Source organism: Lotus japonicus, chromosome 1 (genome assembly GCF_012489685.1).
Source record: "Lotus japonicus ecotype B-129 chromosome 1, LjGifu_v1.2".
In the NCBI taxonomy this organism is placed as follows: Eukaryota; Viridiplantae; Streptophyta; class Magnoliopsida; order Fabales; family Fabaceae; genus Lotus; species Lotus japonicus.
This window is the reverse complement of record NC_080041.1, coordinates 3771188-3794222: the sequence shown is the minus strand read 5'-3', so window position 1 is coordinate 3794222 and position 23035 is coordinate 3771188. Positions and strand designations below refer to the sequence as shown.

General features: G+C 36.7%; 1 protein-coding gene and 1 non-coding gene across 2 annotated transcripts; one reads left to right on the top strand and one right to left on the bottom strand.

The window, feature by feature from the left end:
• The first annotated feature begins 10132 nt into the window (after positions 1-10132).
• On the top strand, positions 10133-10239 carry LOC130734896 (small nucleolar RNA R71). The gene has a single exon (XR_009018232.1). It is a non-coding gene; the product is annotated as a small nucleolar RNA R71 (small nucleolar RNA).
• A 3866-nt stretch (positions 10240-14105) lies between these two features.
• LOC130732810 (putative F-box/LRR-repeat protein At1g56400) lies at positions 14106-15810 on the bottom strand. The gene is made up of 2 exons (XM_057584796.1): positions 14881-15810; positions 14106-14309 (listed from the first exon to the last, which is right to left on the bottom strand). Exons 1-2 carry the CDS (start codon positions 15808-15810, stop codon positions 14106-14108), a joined length of 1134 nt encoding a protein of 377 aa, XP_057440779.1.
• Positions 15811-23035: the final 7225 nt, after the last annotated feature.

Here is a 23035-nt window from a genome sequence, read left to right as displayed (position 1 = left end):
AGGAAAAAATCAGTATGAAGACATTATCCATAGCACTATGAAGTTGAAGAGATATTTTTACAAATTTGTTCCCTTCTCCTTCGCGTGAAATTGTTCCCAAATCCTAACAGTCAACAGATAACATGAACATTTAAGAAATATTTTTGGTATCTCGGAAAAAAGAACATTCAAGTAACATAAACATCCTCTTCTCCAAACCAGATCTCCTTCCCCCAAATCAACATAAAGAAGCCAAAATAAAGAACCTCCCTTGGTAATCAACTCCTGTTAGTTATTGTTGCAACTAAATGAGGCATATACTACTAAAAAAATTAGATAAAATAAGCACAAGGTAAGCATCCTGCACAACACAAGTCGAATCCCAGATCCAAAAACCCATCGTGGTCTCGATCTCGCCCAAACCACCAAACTGCACCTTCATCGCACGAGATTCATCTCCGCGCTTCAAATCCACAATCTTGTCCTCGTCATCGTTGACGGGGTGCCATCCTCGAGCGTTGATGACCTTGGTCGCCGTAAGAGTTCCGCCATCATTGACCAGATCTGGGTGTGGCTGAATCGCAATATTGGATTAGTAAAGTTGGTAGTGAATTTGGATTTTGAGAGTGAACAGAAGAGGAAGTTAAGAACTGAACAGAGGAGGGAAGAAGTAAGGGGCATGATATGGCCACCGCACCGGAATCCTACGGCGGCCGTCGTGGTGGTTGGCTGGAGTTCGTCATGGTGGTGTCCTGTACCGTTGAAGAAGTTACAGATTGGTAGAGGGAGAACAAGGGCTCTAGTGTCATAACATAAATAAAATACAAATAAATTTAAAATGATATTAAACTCGTTGTGTGGGTTTCCTATTTCCAATCCCACCGACATGGTGTGATCTAACGGTTAAAAGAAGTGTGGTTAAAAGAAGTGTGGCACCGGTGCAAGACCCAACATGTATTGCATCTTATAACCCGCCTCATTCATATTTTTAATTGATAAAGTATGAATTAATTAGATTCAATGAGATGAATTTATTTCTTTAAATGATTGGATTGTTACCTAGAAACTTGGCAAGAAGCATTGACCGTATGCCATTTTTTTTTGTGGTTACATAGGAAATTAACCGTATGCCATTAAAAAGCGATTCTTAAACCACAAAGGGTGACATAAGTGGTGAATGTGCATTTCTTTAAGGGATTTCGCATAAGTTTCTAGCCCGAGTTCGATCCCCGATAAGGTAAAAAAATAATACCTTTGTGGCTAGGGACAACACTACTGTATCCCGAGCCAGATTAGTCATTGGGGGCCCTTTCCCCCGTGGAGACTGATGGCTAAATGACAAAAAAAGTGATTCTTAAAATTGTTTCATTGTTTAATTTCAATTATTATAATTGTTTTAATTATTTTTTTAATTTCTTTGAAATTAATGTTTTTATTTAATAAAAATAATAATTAAGAACTATGACATTCTTAGCTATATATAGATGAAGAAATTGATTAAGTTTATTAATTTATAATGAAAAAAATAATATTTTTTTGGTAAGTAGTAAAATTTAATAATTTTTCTTTGAACTATGGCAACTTATTTATTTATTATTATAAAAAATTATATCAATGAATAAAAATATTCTATGTTTAATTTTTTTTAATAATATAGTTATTTTTAAATAATTTTCATGTAAATTATTAAAAGTATTGTAGTTTACATTTAATAAGCATTTAACATATACTCCACTAACCAACTAAATACTTTGGATTTAAAAAGTAGGATTTTCAATTTTTTTATGCATTTGGTATGCTATAATATATTTTTACTAAATATTTATTTTTTAATTTCTCCAAGACATTCATTCATATTTTTAATTCATAAAGTAAGAATTTATTAGATTAATTCAATGAGATGAATTTATTTCTCTAAATTATAGGATTATTACATGGAAACTTTGCAAGAAGCATTGACCGTGTGGCATTAAAAAGCAATTTTTTTTTTGAAACCAACTTCATTCATAGAAAAAGAGGGCCTAGATGTCATTACATCGGATTGGACAATGCCAAATAACTCTTGAGGAACCTCCTCAAGGCAAACAAAGTCACCATAGCTAAAAGATAAATGAGCAAGGGCATCCGCCGCACGGTTGTCGTACGCTGGACAAACAGAAAACTAAAAACATCAAAGTTTGGATGCAAATAACAACAATCCATTACAATAGAATATAAAATAGAAGAACCATTGGCACGACTCCATGCGTTAAACAGCACCAAGCAATCTGTCTCAAAAGCAACGTGTCGAAAACCCAAATCCTTAGCCATAAGCATCGCCCATCGAAGAGCTAAAGCCTCCGCTATTGAAGGCGCGGGTACAGGTCCAAAAAGTTTGCACGCTGCAGCTATAACCTCTCCATTGCTGTTTCGAGCAATCAAACCACCTCCAGCCTCGCTGGTCCGTTGAAGCGCAACATCCAAATTCACCTTGAAGACACCAGCAGCAGGTCGGCTCCACACCGCAGGAAGAGACCGTGAAGACTGCTGTATAACAGGCTGCAAATCTAAGGGAGGGAGAAGGGAGCTAGCAGGCTGGAGAACTGTTCCACCGTCACCTGCGTATCATTGAAAACGAGCTCATTCCACGTGCACCACAACACATACAGCATCGTCAAGAACTTACCTAGGAAATCGTCATCCTGCTGCTGCAACAAGCCATGCATGACGTCATGGAAAAGATGCCCTGGCTGCAATCGAAGACCAAGAGGGCTCGCAAACCACACCACTCTCGCATGGGGCAAAAGAGCAACGCATGCTTAATCGTTTCCACCTCCCCAGGGCACCTTGGACAAACTGGACCCACGACCATTGTTGGTCAATTCGCAAGTGTACGAATACCTCCGGGTTTTAAATTATCGAACCACAGGGAATTAGATTGCAAATTCAGTTTAAGATTCAAGTTCAAGGTTGAAAAGCAAGTAAAATTTAGTTTTAATAATTGGTTGTTTCTTGAGTTTGCAAAAAGACAAGTAATCAAGTAATAAAGCGATTGAAAAACAGAGATGAGATTGCCTTGGGTTCTTGTTCAACTAATTCAGTTTTAGCAAACCTTCCTATTCAATTAATCCGGAGTCTCTCCTTGATGTTCTAGCCTAGTTAGTTGTCTTTCGATGCCTCGCAAAGAAAACCCTTCCTAATCAAAAGATAGGTTCAATTCCTTGATAACCTAAACATTTGCTAGAAGCACTAAGCATACAAATCAGGCCAACAAACCCCAACCCTTCCTCTATTCCTAGCAGCAAGTATAGAAGGAGTAATCTCACAACAAGTCCCAATTCTACAACAAACTATCGTTATGATTATAGAAAAGTAAGAAGCTAGCATGCATTCAAGCTTGAAAGATAAAGCATAGAAGTGAGATTCAAGGGTTTACTCAGAACTTCATGAATAGAAAAGGATTGATAGCTAAAACATTCAAAGTCTTACAAAGAACCCAAAGCAAAAGGGGTTTTAGCCAAACACGGCTATGAAATCCATGCTAGAAAATAGAGATAAAACCTGGAACAAAAGGCTTAGGGAAAGCTCCTCAAGCTCCAGAACTCAAACTCTCTCTTCTAACTTATGAAAATATGATAAAAATGACAAAAGGTCCCAAGAGAAATGTCTAAAAACCTATTTATAGGCAAACAGGTCGAGTCTGGGCGCTCAGGCGCCAATTCAGAGCGCCTGAGCGCCATTTGCATGTAAAAACATGCTCTCTGGACCCAATTGGCGCCTAGGCGCCCATTCCCCAGCGCCTAGGCGCTTAAGCTCGCCTGAAAAGGGCTTTTTGGCTTCTGAAACTCCTCTTTTCAATCCCCTTTAAGTTTTCCATCAATTCCATGCTTATTGGCCTTCTTTCTTCTTCAGGTCCTGATCTGAAACTTAACCAACAAGCCAAGAAAAATTCTAGAAGCTCAAAGAGCTTATTAGCACAAGAGATCCTTCAATTAACACAATAAAACCATGCAAGCCCTAAACTCTACTCAAAATGCAAGAAAACTCCATATAAAACTACTAAATTACCAAAGCAAAATAAAGACTAAAGAAGAGATAAAAATGCATGAGAATGCATGAAACACTACATGAGACTCAACAAAAAGACTCAAAACACACAAAGAAATGACCCTAAAAACACTACTAAAATAGGGTCATCACACCACTATACTCAACGACAGCTCGTCCTCGAGCGTAAATAACACTCGCTTGCCCTCAAGCGCAAGAAATGCTCCCACACAAGTGCTCTCAACAAGGAATACTTCACAAAAACAGGGGGACAAAGTAATCACAGCTAGTTCCAAGAGAAAGACCCAACAACCTACTTCATGCATCTTTTGAAAAGAGAAGAGTGTAGAGTCCATTCATGAGAAGCATATAGAACTAAAAATCCTAGGATGAGATGTTCATTTAGTGCACTGAGCACACAAACAAGTTCATAGGTCCTGAATGTCATTCACTCAATAGCAACAAAGATTAAACATGCAAATATTCAAAGAGACTTTAAAAAGGGTTGAAACATTGGCTAGGTAGAACATGTTGGTGGTTGGTCCCTAAGGAAATTCTAGGCTTCAAGCACATTGAGTGTGGTCCAATTCTAAAACCCCCCGGAGCTTTTCACAATAAAATTTTTAGCACAAGTCTCTTGTACCCCCCTTTTTTCAACTTTTTCTTTTTTTTTTCTTTTACAACTCCAGCTTTTGTTCAGGAGTTCTTTTTCTTTTTTTTTTCCAATGTTTTTTCTTTTCGGGGCAAGAGACTATTTCACAATTTTTTCAGCTCCATACAAATATAATCAAGGACCATCACTCCCCAATATTCCAACCAAACACCCACCCCAATCACTTGGCTACAATAAAATCTCCAAAAAGGCTCAAGTGGGGCAACTGAAGATAATATTCAATCAACTAATTCAGAATCTCAACAAATCCTACAAGTCTCAAGAATAAAGCAAGAATCACAAAGCATGCTATGAGCGAAATTAATGCAGAACCAAGAGTTGCAAGTGAGTCAGGATCCTCCAGGGACATTTTATGGTGAAGGGTCAAAGATAGACCCTTAATGGACTCACCTCGACTCCTTTCTCAAGAAACACTCGGAAGACCGAAGTCTCCTCCTCTCTTCCCCAACATGCAATCACTCATCCCCACAAACAACAACAAGTATTCTCAAAAGCATTTTCAAAACTAGCAACATGTTAGAGAGCATAACTACGGGAAAAAACATGTGAGTATAGGGAAGTAAAAATCCAAAAAAAACGACTCTAACTAAACAATGCATGACCAAATAGAAAATGAAGGCTACAAAGGAAAAATATGCAAAAATGCATGAGCTAAACTAAGGGAAAGAGTCGACCTCCTTTACCAATTACCATGGAGGCCTTAGATACACCTCCTACTCCAAAATTCAGGCTCTCAATCCCTGCAAAATGCAACAACCAAACAAGCGAAAAAAACAAAACTTGGGTTGTCTCCCAAGTAGCCCATTGTTATAGTCTTAGGTAGACTATCCCCCTTGTCAAGGAGGATTGAAAAACATGGTTTCCAACTTCAGAACCTCACCACCTTGGTACACTTTCAACCTCTGCCCATTCACAGTGAAAGTATTCTTGGTCTCTGGGTTTTCAACCTCAACAGCACCATGAGGAAACACCTTTTTGACCACAAAGGGTCCAGACCATCTAGACTTAAGTTTCCCAGGGAAGAGTCTCAATCTAGAACTGAAGAGCAGCACCAATTGCCCTGAGACAAATTCCCTATTCAAAATTTTCCTATCATGCCACTTCTTTGTTTTTTCCTTGTAGATGCTAGCACTCTCATAAGCTCGGAGTCGAAACTCATCAAGCTCATTCAATTGCAAGAGTCTCTTCTCGCTAGCAACTTTCCAATCAAAATTCAATTTCCTTATTGCCCAATAGGCCTTGTGTTCTAATTCCACAGGTAAGTGACACGCTTTCCCAAAAACTAAGTGGAAAGGAGAGGTACCAATCGGAGTTTTAAAAGCGGTTCGGTAGGCCCATAAAGCATCGTCAAGTTTCCTGGACCAATCCTTTCTGGAAGAATCTACCACCTTTTCAAGAATACGTTTTAACTCCCAATTAGAAATCTCAACTTGCCCACTAGTTTGGGGGTGATAGGGGGTAGACACTTTGTGCTTTACACCATATTTTTCCAAGAGAGACTCGAAAGCTCTGTTGCAAAAGTGGGTACCCCCATCACTTATAATCGCCCTAGGAACACCAAACCTAGTAAAAATGTTCTTTTTTAGAAAAGCAACCACCACCTTAGAGTCATTTGTTGAGAGTGCAGTGGCTTCCACCCACTTGGAAACATAATCAACAGCCACTAAAATATACTGGCAACCAAAAGAAGGTGGGAAAGGTCCCATGAAATCGATGCCCCAAACATCAAACAACTCAATTTCCAAGATATTCTTTAGGGGCATCTCATTTCTCCTTGAGATGTTACCAGTTCGTTGACATCTATCACAACTCTCAACAAAAGCTCTACTATCCCTATGCAGCGTAGGCCAATAGAAACCACTTTGGAGAACCTTAGCAGCGGTCCTCTCCCCACTAAAATGTCCACCATAACTTGATCCATGGCAATGCCAGAGAATTTTCTCAAAATCAACTTCTGGGATACACCTTCTAATGACTCCATCAGAACAAATTTTGAAAAGGAAAGGGTCATCCCAGAGGTAAGATTTTGCATCATGCAGAAATTTTTTCTTTTGCTGCCATGTCAAGTCATGGGGAATAAGTCCAGCAACACGGAAATTAGCAAAATGTACATACCAGGGTAGGGGTTCCTCGGTGGAAACAACTAGGAGTTTCTCATCCGGGAACTCCTCTTGAATAGGTATTGGGCTGCACGCCCCACCTTCCAATCTTGACAAATGGTCTGCCACGCCATTGTCCTTGCCTCTCCGGTCAATGATCTCAAGGTCAAACTCTTGAAGGAGTAAGACCCATCGAATCAACCTTGGCTTAGAGTCCTGTTTAGCAAACAAATGCCTCAAAGCAGCATGGTCAGTATGAACAATCACTTTAAAACCCAAGATGTAAGGCCTAAACTTTTCACACGCAAAGACTACACCCAACAACTCTTTTTCAGTTGTAGTGTAGTTCCTTTGGGCCTCATTCAACACTCTACTTGCATAGTATATCACATACAACACTCTTTCTTTCTTCTGACACAAGACAGCCCCTAAAGCTAGATCACTAGCATCACACATGATTTCAAATGGTAGAGACCAATCCGGAGCAACAATTACCGGGGCTGTCACCACACTCTCTTTAATAGACTCAAAAGCTTTCAAACACTTCTCATCAAAAGTAAAAGGTGCCTCCTTCTCAAGCAAGTTGGTCATAGGCTTAGCTAATTTGGAAAAGTCTTTAATAAACCGCCTATAAAATCCAGCATGGCCGAGGAAACTCCTAATACCCTTGATGTTAGTCGGGGGAGGGAGCTTTTCAATGACTTCAATCTTAGCTCTATCAACCTCAATCCCCTTTTCGGACACCTTGTGTCCAAGAACTATGCCATCCCTAACCATGAAATGACATTTCTCCCAATTCAAGACCAAGTTGGTCTCTTGACATCTTTTCAGAACCAAGGCTGAATTCCCTAGACAAGCATCAAAATTTGGACCGAAAACAGAGAAGTCGTCCATAAAGATCTCGATGCAAGTCTCTATCAAGTCAGAGAAAATAGCAAACATACACCTTTGGAAAGTAGCTGGGGCATTGCAAAGCCCAAATGGCATTCTCTTATAAGCAAACACGCCGTAAGGGCAAGTGAATGCCGTCTTCTCTTGGTCTTCCGGTGCAACACAAATTTGGTTGTACCCGGAATAGCCATCTAGAAAACAGTAGTATTGATGCCCAGCCAACTTATCCAGCATTTAATCTATGAAAGGCAAAGGAAAGTGATCCTTTCTAGTTACCGAATTCAGCCTTCGATAGTCAATACAAACCCTCCACTTCGTCACTTGACGAGTGGGAATCAACTCATTGTTCTCATTGGCAACCACAGTGATGCCTCCTTTCTTGGGAACAACTTGAACGGGACTTACCCATTCACTATCCGAAATTGGATAAATCACACCTGCATCAAGCAATTTAATTATCTCTTTCCTCACCACATCCTTCATGGAAGGGTTAAGTCTTCTTTGAGGTTGGACTATAGGTTTGTAATTTTCTTCCAACAAAATTTTATGCATGCATATCGCAGGACTAATACCTTTGATATCATCAATAGTCCAACCCAAAGCTGACTTGTGATCCCTCAAAACTCTGAGGAGTTTCTCCTCTTCCAAGGGAGTGAGAGCACTATTCAAAATAACAGGTTTATTCTCACCTTCCTCAAGATAAGCATACTTGATAGAGGAAGGGAGTGGCTTGAGCTCACTCTTCTCCTCAATTGGAATCTCCTCATCCCTAGTTAATTCTTCTTTCCAAATGCTTTTGGTGGCAAGAGATGAGACAGATTCTAATTGAGATAGAGTAGCATTCACCTCATGGTACAAGGAATCAAGTTCTCTCTCAAGATTTTGGTCCTCTATCTCTAACCCCTCCATGATTGTTGTTTCCAAGGGGTCCTTAATAGTTATCCTAACAAACTCTTCACACACGAGCTCATCCACTACTTCACATCGGAAAACTTCCTCATCCGCTCGGTGTTTCAAAGAGTCAAAAATATTGAAGAGGACCTCATCTTCACCTACTTTCAAAGTTAGAGTTCCCTTAGCCACTTTAATCTTAGCCTCACCAGTGGCTAAGAATGGTCTCCCCAGTATGAGAGGAACTTTAGAGTCCTCTTCCATGTCTAAAATGACAAAATCCACTGGGAAGACAAATCTATCCACCTTAACCACAACATCTTCAATGATCCCGTAAGGTGTTTTTAAGGACCTATCCGCCATTTGCAAAGAAATCATAGTTGGAGTAACCTCACCCAGGTTCAACCTTTTAAACATACTAAGCGGCATCAAGTTGATACTAGCTCCTAAATCACATAAGGCTTCTACCATAGTTAACCCCTCTATCTCCACCGGAATAGTAAAACTCCCGGGATCTCTCCTCTTTTTAGGCATCTTCCTTTGCAAAATGGCACTACACTCTTCGGTCATCAAGATAGTTTCATCGACCTCACTCAACTTCCTTCTCTTACTGAGGATATCTTTCATGAACTTAGCATAGATTGGCATTTGCTCCAAGGCTTCGGAGAAAGGAATATTAATATGAAGTTTCTTAAAAACTTCCAAGAACTTAGAAAATTGTTTATCCAAATTTTTCTTCACCAAAGCCTTGGGAAATGGAATCTTGCGGAGTTCAGGAGTATGGGTATTCACAACTCTAGTCCTAGTGGGCCCTCTAGCTCTTTCCTCCATAACACCCTCATCTCTTTCTATCTCAGCTTCCTCATTTTTCTCTCCCTCAATTTTTTCCTCTGGCTCATGTAACACTCTTCCACTCCTAGTGGAAACAACAACGGTATTTTCTTGCTCAGTCAAAGTTAAAGTTTCGGAAGAGAACTTACCTTGGTGATTATCGGACATTTGCTTTGCTAGCTGTCCCAATTGACTCTCCAAGCTCTTTATAGCCATATCATGGCTCTTGTAATTTCTCGATGTATGATCAATGAATCTCTCAATCAGCTCCTCTAGACTTCTCTTGCCAACCGTCCTTTCAACAATTTGCGGCTGGACAAGAGGCCCTTGTTCTGCGGTTGGAGCTCCTCTTCCAGGAGTTAATGCTCTGGTCTTGCTAACATCATCATTGACAGTACACTGGTTACTAGCATGAGCTTCACCACACAATTCGCACTCCAAACAAGTCATTCTTGCTCCAATTGACTTGGTTTCCTTTATGTGCTTTCGGATTTCCGCTACTTCCTCGGAGAGTTGCTTGTTGGAGGCTATGAGCTTATCATAAGCTTCCACTTCAAAAGAACTTCTTCGGATTTGGCGTTCATTCTCGGAGTTCATGGCCCTCATCGCCATTTTATCTATCAAATCATATCCCGCTTGTGGGGGAAGAGCATCGAACTCCCCACTTGAAGCCGCGTCCAAGCCAAACCGTGATGAGTATAGTAACCCATCATAGAACTTCGCCACACATTCAGCTTGGGTGAGATTGTGTTTAGGACATTTCCTCACAAGCTTCTTAAAGTGCTCCCAAGCCTCATAAAGATTTTCATCTGTGGATTGTGTGAACGTCATGATGTCATTCTTCAATTTCCTCAAGAGGGACCTTGGGAAGAACCTCGTTGTGAATTTTTCTGCAAGGTCTTCCCAAGTAGTGAGACTCCCTTGAGGTTGTGAATTCAACCATTCCTCTGCTGCGTCCTTCAAAGAGAAGGGAAATAGACTCAACCGGATTGCTTCTGAAGAAACATTCACCACCCGATAAGTGTTGCAATTCCGGATGAACTTCTCCATATGAGCATGAGGATCTTCCGAGGAACCTCCACCATATTGGCTTTGGCTCACCATGTTGATGAATGCCGGTCTCAACTCAAAGCTCCCCACTTCTTCGGGAATGACAATACTTCCGGGATAGTCAAAGCTCATGGACCCCGAAGTTAGTTCCCGAAGAGTTCGATTGGCATTCTTGACTTCTTGTTCACGCAAGCGGAGGGTAATACCCTCTTGGATCCTTGCCTCGATGTGGGCTTGCATCTCCTCCTCTGTCATGCGGCCACCCATGGTGGTGCCTCTCTTGAAAGCAACCTACGTATGACACTCAACAGAGAAAGATTAGTAGCACCAATTCTAGACAAGTTAAAACTTAAAACTTAAACCAAAAATCGCAAAACAATTCCCCGGCAACGGCGCCAAAAACTTGTTGGTCAATTCGCAAGTGTACGAATACCTCCGGGTTTTAAATTATCGAACCACAGGGAATTAGATTGCAAATTCAGTTTAAGATTCAAGTTCAAGGTTGAAAAGCAAGTAAAATTCAGTTTTAATAATTGGTTGTTTCTTGAGTTTGCAAAAAGACAAGTAATCAAGTAATAAAGCGATTGAAAAACAGAGATGAGATTGCCTTGGGTTCTTGTTCAACTAATTCAGTTTTAGCAAACCTTCCTATTCAATTAATCCGGAGTCTCTCCTTGATGTTCTAGCCTATTTAGTTGTCTTTCGATGCCTCGCAAAGAAAACCCTTCCTAATCAAAAGATAGGTTCAATTCCTTGATAACCTAAACATTTGCTAGAAGCACTAAGCATACAAATCAGGCCAACAAACCCCAACCCTTCCTCTATTCCTAGCAGCAAGTATAGAAGGAGTAATCTCACAACAAGTCCCAATTCTACAACAAACTATCGTTATGATTATAGAAAAGTAAGAAGCTAGCATGCATTCAAGCTTGAAAGATAAAGCATAGAAGTGAGATTCAAGGGTTTACTCAGAACTTCATGAATAGAAAAGGATTGATAGCTAAAACATTCAAAGTCTTACAAAGAACCCAAAGCAAAAGGGGTTTTAGCCAAACATGGCTATGAAATCCATGCTAGAAAATAGAGATAAAACCTGGAACAAATGGCTTAGGGAATGCTCCTCAAGCTCCAGAACTCAAACTCTCTCTTCTAACTTATGAAAATATGATAAAAATGACAAAAGGTCCCAAGAGAAATGTCTAAAAACTTATTTATAGGCAAACAGGTCGAGTCTGGGCGCTCAGGCGCCAATTCAGAGCGCCTGAGCGCCAATTGCATGTAAAAACATGCTCTCTGGACCCAATTGGCGCCTAGGCGCCCATTCCCCAGCGCCTAGGCGCTTAAGCTCGCATGAAAAGGGCTTTTTGGCTTCTGAAACTCCTCTTTTCAATCCCCTTTAAGTTTTCCATCAATTCCATGCTTATTGACCTTCTTTCTTCTTCAGTTCCTGATCTGAAACTTAACCAACAAGCCAAGGAAAATTCTAGAAGCTCAAAGAGCTTATTAGCACAAGAGATCCTTCAATTAACACAATAAAACCATGCAAGCCCTAAACTCTACTCAAAATGCAAGAAAACTTCCTATAAAACTACTAAATTACCAAAGCAAAATAAAGACTAAAGAAAAGATAAAAATGCATGAGAATACATGAAACACTACATGAGACTCAACAAGAAGACTCAAAACACACAAAGAAATGACCCTAAAAACACTACTAAAATAGGGTCATCAACCATCCTACAAGCATGAAGGAGAGCCCTCACCGGAAGAACCCTCAAGCAGGCCCGCCAAGTTGTCTCACGACAATGAGGGAGGGCTGGAGCCTTCCACAAACTCTTCCAGCAAGCACTCGGAAGCGATGTAGCATGAGAGGACGAACTAAGGCCACTCTCCTCTTCCCTACGGAGAAATTGATACCCCGATTTTGTAGAATAAAAACCATCAGGAGTCCAAGGCCAATAAAAGAGATCTAAACGTGGAACCAGAGGAAGTGGCATAGCCAGAATAGCACTAGCCATGGGAGGCAGCACACAAACTCAATCAGAGGTTTGTTCCACACCAAGGAGCTAGGCAACATAAGATCAGAGACATGGACAACTCCAAATTTTTTCACCAAATCCTCACTAAAAACCATTGGAGCGTCCCCAGACAACCAACTATCGGTCCATGCATTGATCATCTTCCCATCACCCACCCTCCACTGTCCCCCTCTCTTGAAAATCTCACCCGAGCGGAGGATACTAGACCAAACATAGCTTGGACGGAAGCCTTTCTTTGCACCATGAATAGAGGCACGTGGGTAATAGACATCTTTGAATACTTTCTCCAACAAAGACTCTGGTTTAGACATCAAGCGCCACCAATTGTTTCATTGTTTTTATAATTATTTTTTTAATTTCTTTGAAATATTTGTTATTTTTTTATTTGAGAAAAACATGATTAAGAACTATGACATTCTAGTTATATATAGATGAAGAAAGTAATTAAGCAGGAGAGGACATGGCGGCAAAAATCATGGGCAATTCCCAGAGTGCTCCAAGAAACATTTTCATTTTATCAGCAACTGGATCCTTATCCAAGGCTACAATTTGTCAACCTTCGTTATCTGGTGGAACAGTGACATACGAGGGGGGGGGGGGGGGCAATTTGAAATCCTTTCCCTTGCTGACACTTTTTCAGTTGCTGAAGATGGTAGTGAGGACAGTAGAGCTGGGGCATTGAGTATATCCTTGTCAGGGTCAGATGGCCAGGTTTTGGGAGGTGCTGTTCCAGCCTTGCAGGTCTATTAATAGTTGCTGCTCTTGTTAAGGTATTTTTAGGGGGTTTCAAGTCTGTGAAGCAGACAGATACTGCCCAACCAAGGTCTGCAACAGGTGGCCAAAGCAGCTCACCATCACTAGGCAGTGATTCGATCGTCAGGTGGGCTTGGAAGCCTTAACTAGAACAGGAGCCTCCAAGAACAATAACGCACCATAGAGCATTCCAGGCATGCCCTGGAAGTAGAACTCTACTCTTGTTGCTTCTTTGTGTAACATAAGCTTTATGTAATATTAGTGTAAGAATCCAAAACATTTGAACATACATTATACGTTGTTACTTTAATATTATTGGTGATTGCAAAAAAAAGTATTTTGTCCAAGCCATTCTACATAAATCTGTATTTGTACACATAGCATGGATCTATGCAACAGTCAGTATTATTAGCTACGACCTACATTTCATAAATTTTGCTGTTGAAGGTCATGCATACAATTTAAAACATCTTTAATTCAGGTAGTAACTTAGCTAAAATACCCTCATTTACATGCACATTCGTTTCATGTATTCTTCACCAACTTCCCACAACCAATCCACACTAAATGAGGGGGTAGATGCTGGAGAATAAATTAAACAAGTCTTGAATTTTTAAAATAACAAAAGTTATGGAATTGAGATACTAACTTCCAAGGCATGCCATCAAGTTTTTGTTTCTACTCACTCTTATCTTCATGAACCTCTTTCATCTTATTTAGGGTGCAGAGTGTATATATATACTCTCACTGATTTTTATACATATTATCGCTCAAAAAATTGAAATCTCTAGATCTTTTGAAGCCATGTGAATCATTAACATATTTGTTATGTCACAGCACTAATATTCCCACCTCCCATCTTGATAGCCAACATCATCCTCTATTATGTTGATAGTCATCGATCTTTCTCAAGACTTTTCCACTAGTAATGAAATAGGTAAGCATGTAAATCTCATCCACTAATCCTTTAAAGCCCCTGATCTCTACCTCTCTAAGAGTATATATCATGCATTTATAAGCCTTTGTATGATCAGTCCAAAACCTCTTCGAGTTAAAATTCTCTGGTAGCTCATAATCCTACAACATATGAAGAAAAAAAAAACTTAGCCACTAAAACTAGCACACAAGACAAAATCAATTAAACACAAAAATATATATATTAAATTTTCCCAAGAGATTTTAAATCACATATTATATTATATTTGAATCGCTTAAAATTTTCATATCACGTTTCCAATTAGACATTAATGATTTTAGTTAATATATTAAATTTCCTGATCAGTTCATTTTCCATAGTTTTTTCTAGTTAATTCTCTACATACATACACATAGAAAAACAAATTATATATATGAAATACTCACCAAATTTTTTTGTGGGGGCCCAATTGCATTGTGAGATGCTCTAATTCAGGCAGCTATTAAGCAAGAATATGATTCCTAAAAGCTCATTTTAATCCAAAGAGGTCTTCATTATCAAACTTCTCACATAGAAGTTACGTGGCATTCGGAGGAAGCATCCTCCTGTGGGAATAACCTTTACATATCAAATTAACACAAAATGTTGAACAATAATTAATACTCATTACATGCTTTAGAAAAGTTACAAAAAAAATAAGTAGTTACATTCAAACAATGAGATAAAACATACTTGAAGGAAGGAATTGCACACAGTCAAAGCACTAACACCGGAGACATCTTCCACTAGTTTGTAAAGAAAAAGAGCATTTCCTTCAAACTCAATGCAGAAGTCAAGAATTTCTTCTTCCATAACAAGAGAACGCACATCCATGACTAGAAAGTTATTATTTAACCCGGAGTAATAGAAATATCTTAAGTTTGGAGCATTGACTATAAAATAACGACCATTAGATCTAAACATGCATCTGTCCACCACCAACTTTCTCAACCTAAGATTCTCCTCCCCTAGATCAAAATCATCTGAATTCCAACACCTCTTGAGACTTAAACTCTCTAGCGCCTCACAATTTGACAACAAAGTCTTAATAGTAGTCAGTTTCACTTCCATCCAACCCAAAGAAATTTCTTTGAGTGCATGAAAGTTAATCAACTTAGCCTCAACAAAGTTGCATGAAAACAACTTCAAGGATTCGAGGCAAGTGTGGCCATAAACATGTGCTAGAAATTCGAACAAGGCCTCATGGTTGATATAATTAGCAGTGAAATAACAATCCAACTTTGGATCACAAAAATGTAACTCCAAGTCCTTCACCCCATATTTTGTGGCAAAGACAATGCAGTTTCTCACGACCCTCTTAGCTTTTCCAGGTGTTGATAATCTCAAAGAGAACTTATTGACGATAGTTTTTGTGTGATTCGTAATCCAAAGAGAGATGAACTCCAAAAAAGCTTTTCTTTGGGATTGCCTGATACGATATGTTTGGTCATCTTTCACAAAAGACACTTCATCAAATTCTACATTGGAAGTAGACTTAAAAATGTCTATCCAACTCGTGGAGAGGATTGAGGTTCTTACTGCTTCTTTGAACGGTATCAAAGAAACAATGGTGGAGAGTAAAGACTGAGGCAATGAGCCAAACATGTTTGTCCTATGTGCCATGACTATGGTATTGGGGTTGTAAGAACTAGTGATGAAAGTTAAGGATGTAATCGGTGTCATATAAATAATAATATAAAATGTGATTAGTAACTAGTTAATTTCTTACTAATGTAAAAATCAAGTCAAATCTTCTTTTTATTTTTTTATTTTTTTCCTAAAGTTATAATTAATAATAATTAACATTTAAATAATATCTATTTTTGAAAAAAATAAATAATATCATTATATAACTTAAAAAGGAGAATCTTATAAAAAATAATCAGTAATTCATGTAATGATTAATATAAAATATTAATAATAATTAATTAATTTTTTATTAATGTAAAAGTCAAGTAAAATTTAACTTTTTAATAATTATTTTAAGATAATTTTCCTCAACCAGTGATATGTAATTAGAATTTAAATGTTATTGATATTTAATTAAAATATAAAAAGTAAAAAGTTTAACTATTATTAATTAAAACAATAAATAAAATAATTATTAACAATAATAACCGTTTTTGACGAAAATAGGTAATTCAATAAAAAAATATTCGGAAGAATATCATAGAGACAAAGTATGCGAATACAATTAGGGGTTTCCCCCATCCAAATAAAATCCACATGCTCTAAAGAAAACTTACCTAAAGTGTATTATACCTTTAATTTTTTTCTTATATTCAATATTTTATTTATCATTTTTTATGGTGTTACAACATAATATAAAACCATTAATGTGGCCCTTACCCAACAGCTTAAGCTATGCTTAAGCTTTTGGGATAAGTAGTTGCTTGGTATGGTATCAGAGCTTCTATGGCCGAGAGGTCTAGAGTTCGATCCTTGCTCCCCTCAGTTTCTAATTAAAAAGTGGAATTTAATTAAGCACATAGTAGGTGGGCCTGTGCATTTATCCACGCTTCAAGCCCGAATGGCTCTTGCGTGAGGGGGCGTGTTAGAACATAATATAAAACCATTAATGTGGCCCTTAACCAACAGCTTAAGCTTTAGCTTAAGCTTTTGGGATAAGGGGTTGCTTGACATTTGGTTAGTAATCATTTTTAGGAATTAAATATGAGCTAAATTAGGAATACATTAATTGTGAGATGTGAATTATATGAAAAAATTAAAATATATTTAGTATTTAACGAAATTTCTATACCAAAAAATTTAGCGAAATTTAAGTCTATGAAAGTCAAATTAAGTTTTATGGAAACATATCAAAAAATGATTTAAAAATTAGATCACTAATTAATAAGATTATAATTAGGCATGATTAAATTAATGATTAAGGAGTAAATTATTAATTCTAAATTATTAATTAGGAATAAATACTAGTAAAATGTATTTAATAGTATTTAAAGAAATTTAAGTCAATGGAAGTCAAATTATATTTTTAGGAAACATATCAAAAAATGATATATAAATTTGAATTTATGAATTAGATAACTAATTAATAAGATTACAATTAGGCATCATCAAAATTATTATAGTGAAATATGATTAAAAATTATAACATTATTTTTTTGACAGAAATATTATAAAATTATTAGTTATAGATTAATAAAAATAATAATTTAAATAATAAGAGGATATGGTTGTAATCTCCATGGAGAAATTTAAATACTTATATTTCATAAATAATTTCTAATTTTATTTAGTAAAATACCAAGATATAATTATAAAGTTAAACAATTAATATCTATTTTATTTTTTAAACAAAAAATCAAACTTTTTATTTAAAACCATAATGGATATTTTTTCAAATGGAAAATGTCTATTCGTTATGTTTTAATCTCATTATGTACTTTGACTATCTCCTTATTTATATAATGTTTGGTTTTTCCAAAAAAAAATTAAAAGTAAAATGCAAAAATTACACCGCATATTTAGAAGAAAAAAAAAGTGAGGAATTTAGAAAAAAATATATAGTAGTGGATGAAATATTAAGAAAACATAATTCAAACTTGTCTCGATATTTTAATAGAAATAATTATTATGTATGTCATGTATAAAAAGTGGTAATATTTTAACAAAGTGAAAACTATTAAGCCAAATATATTTTTTATATATTTTAAAATGTGTGATATTATTTAGCGTAACTGTGCATTCACATGTTATAAAAATAAAAAGTTGAATACGTTATGGATATCTTGGGAAAAAATTCAACCCAAGAAAATTCATAAAGCTTTGTATGAAGAATTTCTAATATAATTAAGGTTTAAACCCAATATATTGTATTGGGTTTGGAGTACCCTTGTACTTCCCTTTCAATACAAAATTTGGCTTACCTAAAAAAAAAAAAAAAGTAAGGTTTAAACTGGTTGTCATAGAGCAATTCCTCTCTGGGGGAAATTCTGATCTACTTTCAAAGCTTTTTCTGAGACTAGTTTTTTCAATTTATGTCTGAAAATGCTCTTCTCCGATTGCCTACTGGTTTTGTCTGGTGTTCTCTGTGATGCCCTGGGGATGTTTTTTCCCTGCTGTTTTGAGACCATGACCCATGTGTTGGTCAGTTTTGCGCCTGGTAGTTCCTGTTCCCTTGGAGTGCTGCAGTTTCAGTGAGGCGTGGAGCTGTATTTCTATCGTGCTGCTAGTGTTCGTTTCTCTTCTTTTTTCTTTACTGTAGCGTTAGTTTGTTTTTGTCCTGTTTGTACTACTTGCACTTTATCTGCTTGGTTTCTTGTTATGTTGCTCTTTTAGCTCACTTGGAAGAGCTTTGTCTCCAAGATCTTTCTTATATCAATATATTCTCTTTTCTAAAAAAAAGTAAGGTTTAAAGTTTGGGTTCTCATCTGAAATACTTTTGAACACGATTCATAAACTATATGTTTAACCATTTCCTTCTATATCAAGATCATTTAACATCAACTCAATTATATTTATACTATTAAGTTAATTAAAAGAATTAGATGTCATATAATCATTCAATAATAACCAATGTTATACTAAAGTAATTATAATATTTAATATTTAAAAAATGGTTAATATTAATATTATAAAAAAAGGGTTTGTTAACTTGCTCCCACTGAATTTTGTGAAGGAGTAAGTTAACAACCAACACCTTTTCTTTTAGACAAAAAAACCAAGCTTTATCTTCTTAAAACCAACTTTAAGTGAAGGTTATTTATGTAATTTACTTTTAAAATTTTAAATTAAAAAACCTCTTTTCTCTCTCATCATTTAATTTCGTCCATCTTCTTCCCCAAACCTGTGTTTTTCAAGCTTCTATTTCTTCTTCTCCTTACCATAGTCATTGGAATGGGTTGTTCTAAAAAACCCGAGAGAGGGAGAGCAACCTTTTATTCATGGGAAATAATGAATCATTCCCATTTTCTTTCTTTTTTCCATTAAAGTAGGATTTTTCTCACAAACAGTTTTCTGTTGCTTTACCTTTTTTTTTCGTGTTTCCATTATTTGGTCTTGGGGGTTCATTTCCTGCATGATTGGTGGGTTAAAATATTCACCAAACAAGATTGGTGGCACGTTGTTTATGGTGATTTTGTTGCAGAGAAAGACAAAGCAATTTGCAGAGAAGCAAAAGAATAGAAGTTGAAGAGAAAATTAAAGAAAGTGATAAATGTGGAGAGAGAAAATTTTAAATTTTAAAATTGAATGAAGTTTTGGGTATTGAAAATTACCAGAAACCCACATTTAAAATATTTTTAAACAAAAAAAGTGGGGGCGTTTTAGTCCAAAAGAAAAGGTGTTGGTTGTTAACTTACTCCTTCACAAAATCCAGTGAGAGCAAGTTAACAAACCCCTATAAAAAAATGGAAAGAATTAAAAAGTTCAACTAAATCATAAATAATTTTACCATTAATGATCTTTTAATATTAGTTATATTATTAATTCAATAAAAAAATTGAAAACAAATAATAGATAGTCAATACCATAATATAATAATAGTCGTTGTTATGGTAAAATAATTGTAATTAAATGATAATTAGTAATTTAAATAAAATAATGTTAATGAATTAAAAAATTCAATTAAGTCATAATTTTTGAAAGTACCTAAAAACTATCGCGGATAACTTCTCTTTGAGGTTATCAATGCTCGGAAAAGCTAAGAGGTTGTGCGAAAATGCATTGTCTTTCCCAAAAAAAACATAGGTTGAACGAGTTGGAGCTGAACTTTTGCGATCCAACACTAGATTGTTAGTCAACTACTAATTATATCAATCATGAGACTTTGTTTGAATTTCCAGCACATGTTTACTACCATGCTTGCCTCAAATCTTTGAAGTTGTTTTCATATAGCTTTGTTCAGGCTGATTTGATTAATTCTCAGCACTCAAAGAAATGAGAGAATTGTGCCTTATCTGTCCCGCTCTAACCTGCCTACCAAATTCTATCTTAATTTGATTGGTTTAACTTTTAAAAATCAACCTTTGTTTAAGAAATGAGAGGATTGTGTTAACTTTTCAAAAAATAAGTCAATTACAAAATATGTGTTGAAAAGTGTGTTGCTACCATTTTTATTTTTCTAATCCAAATCCTTATATCACCTTTTTTGTGAAGTTTGATTATTAATGATGAATTAACATAACCATAATCTAATTATTATATCTACTATTTCAATAAATGAAATAGTGTTTAGAATAAAAGTTTAAAAACCGTTAAATTCATTAATTTTTTTAGTTATGACATTAATACTTCATGAGGGCACTGATTCGCAAGCTATTGCAGGAGTGGAGGAAGAACTGAGGCCAGCTACTCCGCCACTCTTCATCTTAATGGGGAGAAAGTGGAGATTTGTAAACGAAGCCATCAAGAAGTGCAATCCAGGGATGATTCTGCTACAAGAAACTAAATTGGGTGATCACAGAGTGAAGACAGTTCAGAACTTTGCAAAATCAAAGGAAGTCACCAATCAAAGGAAGATTGCAGAAGGGAGTCACCAATCTGATTCTGCACTGAAATTTTAATTCCCTTCAGCTGGTCTTTGTTGTGGTGGTCTATCCTATGTGCTTCCTTGTATGGGTCTGTTTCGGTTTTCTACAGCAGGTGATGGGGTGCTTGGCCTCGCGTTGTGGTGTTAAGGAGCTGTTATTTGAGCTGTGCAGCGCCTCTTCTATTGCTGGTCTTGCTGTCTGGCGTTGTTTTCCTGCTTTTTAAGAGCTGGTGTTGATGCTCGCTTACTTTTTTTTTGGTCGAAGCTCGTTTACTGTTTTTTTTTGGAAGGCCAATAAAATATGCATTGAAAGAGAAGTATTAGAAGTACTTCAACCCAATACACAAGATAAAAACACAAGAGAAGGATGGACAAGGAAAGAATAGAAAACATGTTTACAAGGGACCAAAGCCTAAGAGAATCTGCCTCTGACCAAACAGGATAAAGTGAAACAAAAGGAGCAAAAGCCTACTATGTAAGCAAATGGCCAAAAACAGAAGATACCATGAGTCAACAGCCAAGAGCCCTGCACAACTTCCAACTGATAGGCTTTGAACATTCTTTTTATGATCCAACAGTAAGAAGCTACTCCAACCTGCTCGAGATGTCTCAAAAGCACCGTAACAAGCCATTTCAAAGTCCAAAGACTGAGAGCTAACAGAACCCTGCAAGTCCTTCTCCCAGGCATAATGAAGGATTTCTATGCCACTCATAAAAGCTATAATAAAACTCCTTCTTTTTGCATCTGAGCCACTTCCAGGATTTAAATTTAATTAGCTCCAGAGCCTTCTCTGCATTTATCACCCCTGAGTTAAACAAGACATCATTCCTCTGCTGCCATATTGTCCAGACAGTACTTTGCTTTTGACTTTCAATAAATTCTTTTGCTCTCTGAAAAAAAATTCTGAAAATCAATATATTCAATATTCATTTAATCATTTATAATGGTTATAAATCATTTTTAGGAATTAAATATGACCTAAATTAGGAATACTGTGTGTTGTGAATTATATGAAAAACTTAAAAAATACATTGAGGATCGTTTGCTTCCGGTCACAGAGCAGAATACTGATTGCGTTTTTGAGAGGGCACGAGGCATGTTGGAGATGGGGAAATTTTGTGGACTTGTGTTTTCTGGTACTGACGAGGAGGCGCTTCATGCTTGTGTGGAGCATCTCAGGGCTACTCATCTGAAGAAGTATGGATCGGAGCGTCTAGGAGTTTGCGTTGATTGGTTTGTGTGGTTTCAGTTTACGTTATTTTGACGGTCTTTTTGTGGGTATATCTTGTCGGTTGGCGTTTGTTGCTTTCATTGTGTTGCTTTCGTTTTTGCTTTGCTTTGTATTTAATCAATTGTCAAGAGGATCTATATCTTGACTTCTTTCGAATTCAATAAACTTTTGCTTTCTAAAATAAAGTATTTAACAAAATTTAAGTCTATGAAACTCAAATTATATTTTAAGGAAACATATCAAAAAATGATTTATAAATTCGAATTTAAGAATTAGTTCACTAATTGATAAGATTTTTTTTTGTTACATCGGAAAACGAATAGCAAAACGACAACTACGATAACGCTAAACGATCCCTCATTAGGAGGATCTCTGTTGTTCCTTTTTTCATGATTGTCTGCATTTTAACTAAGTGTGTTTTTGCCAACATGTCGGACACGATGTTGTAACATCTTGACTATGACATGTGTCCCTGCGGATCTGATATGAGTTGGCTAAGTTATATGTGAAGCTGTGTTTTGATTACGTGGAATTCTAGTTAGCTTGTTGAAGAAAGCTTTTGTGTGCTATCTGGAATATAATATAGTGGAATTAAATATGCTGAAGAGGGTTTGATTTGGTTTAAATTGTGAAAGTTGTTATCTTTTGTTCAAATCTTATTTGATAAGATTTGTTACTGGTTTAAAAAGATTTGTTCTAGATCTGTTTTGTGGACTCTATTTTCGTGCAAGCCCATTGAAGATCAAAACCTGAAGAACGGCTATTTAAAGAGGCTTAACCCTAGTTGCTAAGTGTGCGTTTAGCACCGTTTGGTGGTGTTTTTAGTTTTTGTGGTTGTGAGTCCTTATTGTGTTAATTGTACACCAATCTACTGCCTCCATTGATCATCATATGGCATAGAGTTGGTTTGTTTAGTTGAGTTGTAATCTCTTCATCTTCGTTGTTTATTGTTTCAATCACTGTGGCAGTGATTGTGTGTGAGAAAGTGAGAAGGGGTTCTCATACTTAGGGAGAGACCTAAATAATAAACCACGGGTAGCAATAGGTAGAAAAGGCAGTGAACTGGGGCAGTTCAGTTAAGACCTTTTGTGTACTTGATTCTCTATAATAGTGGATTATCTTT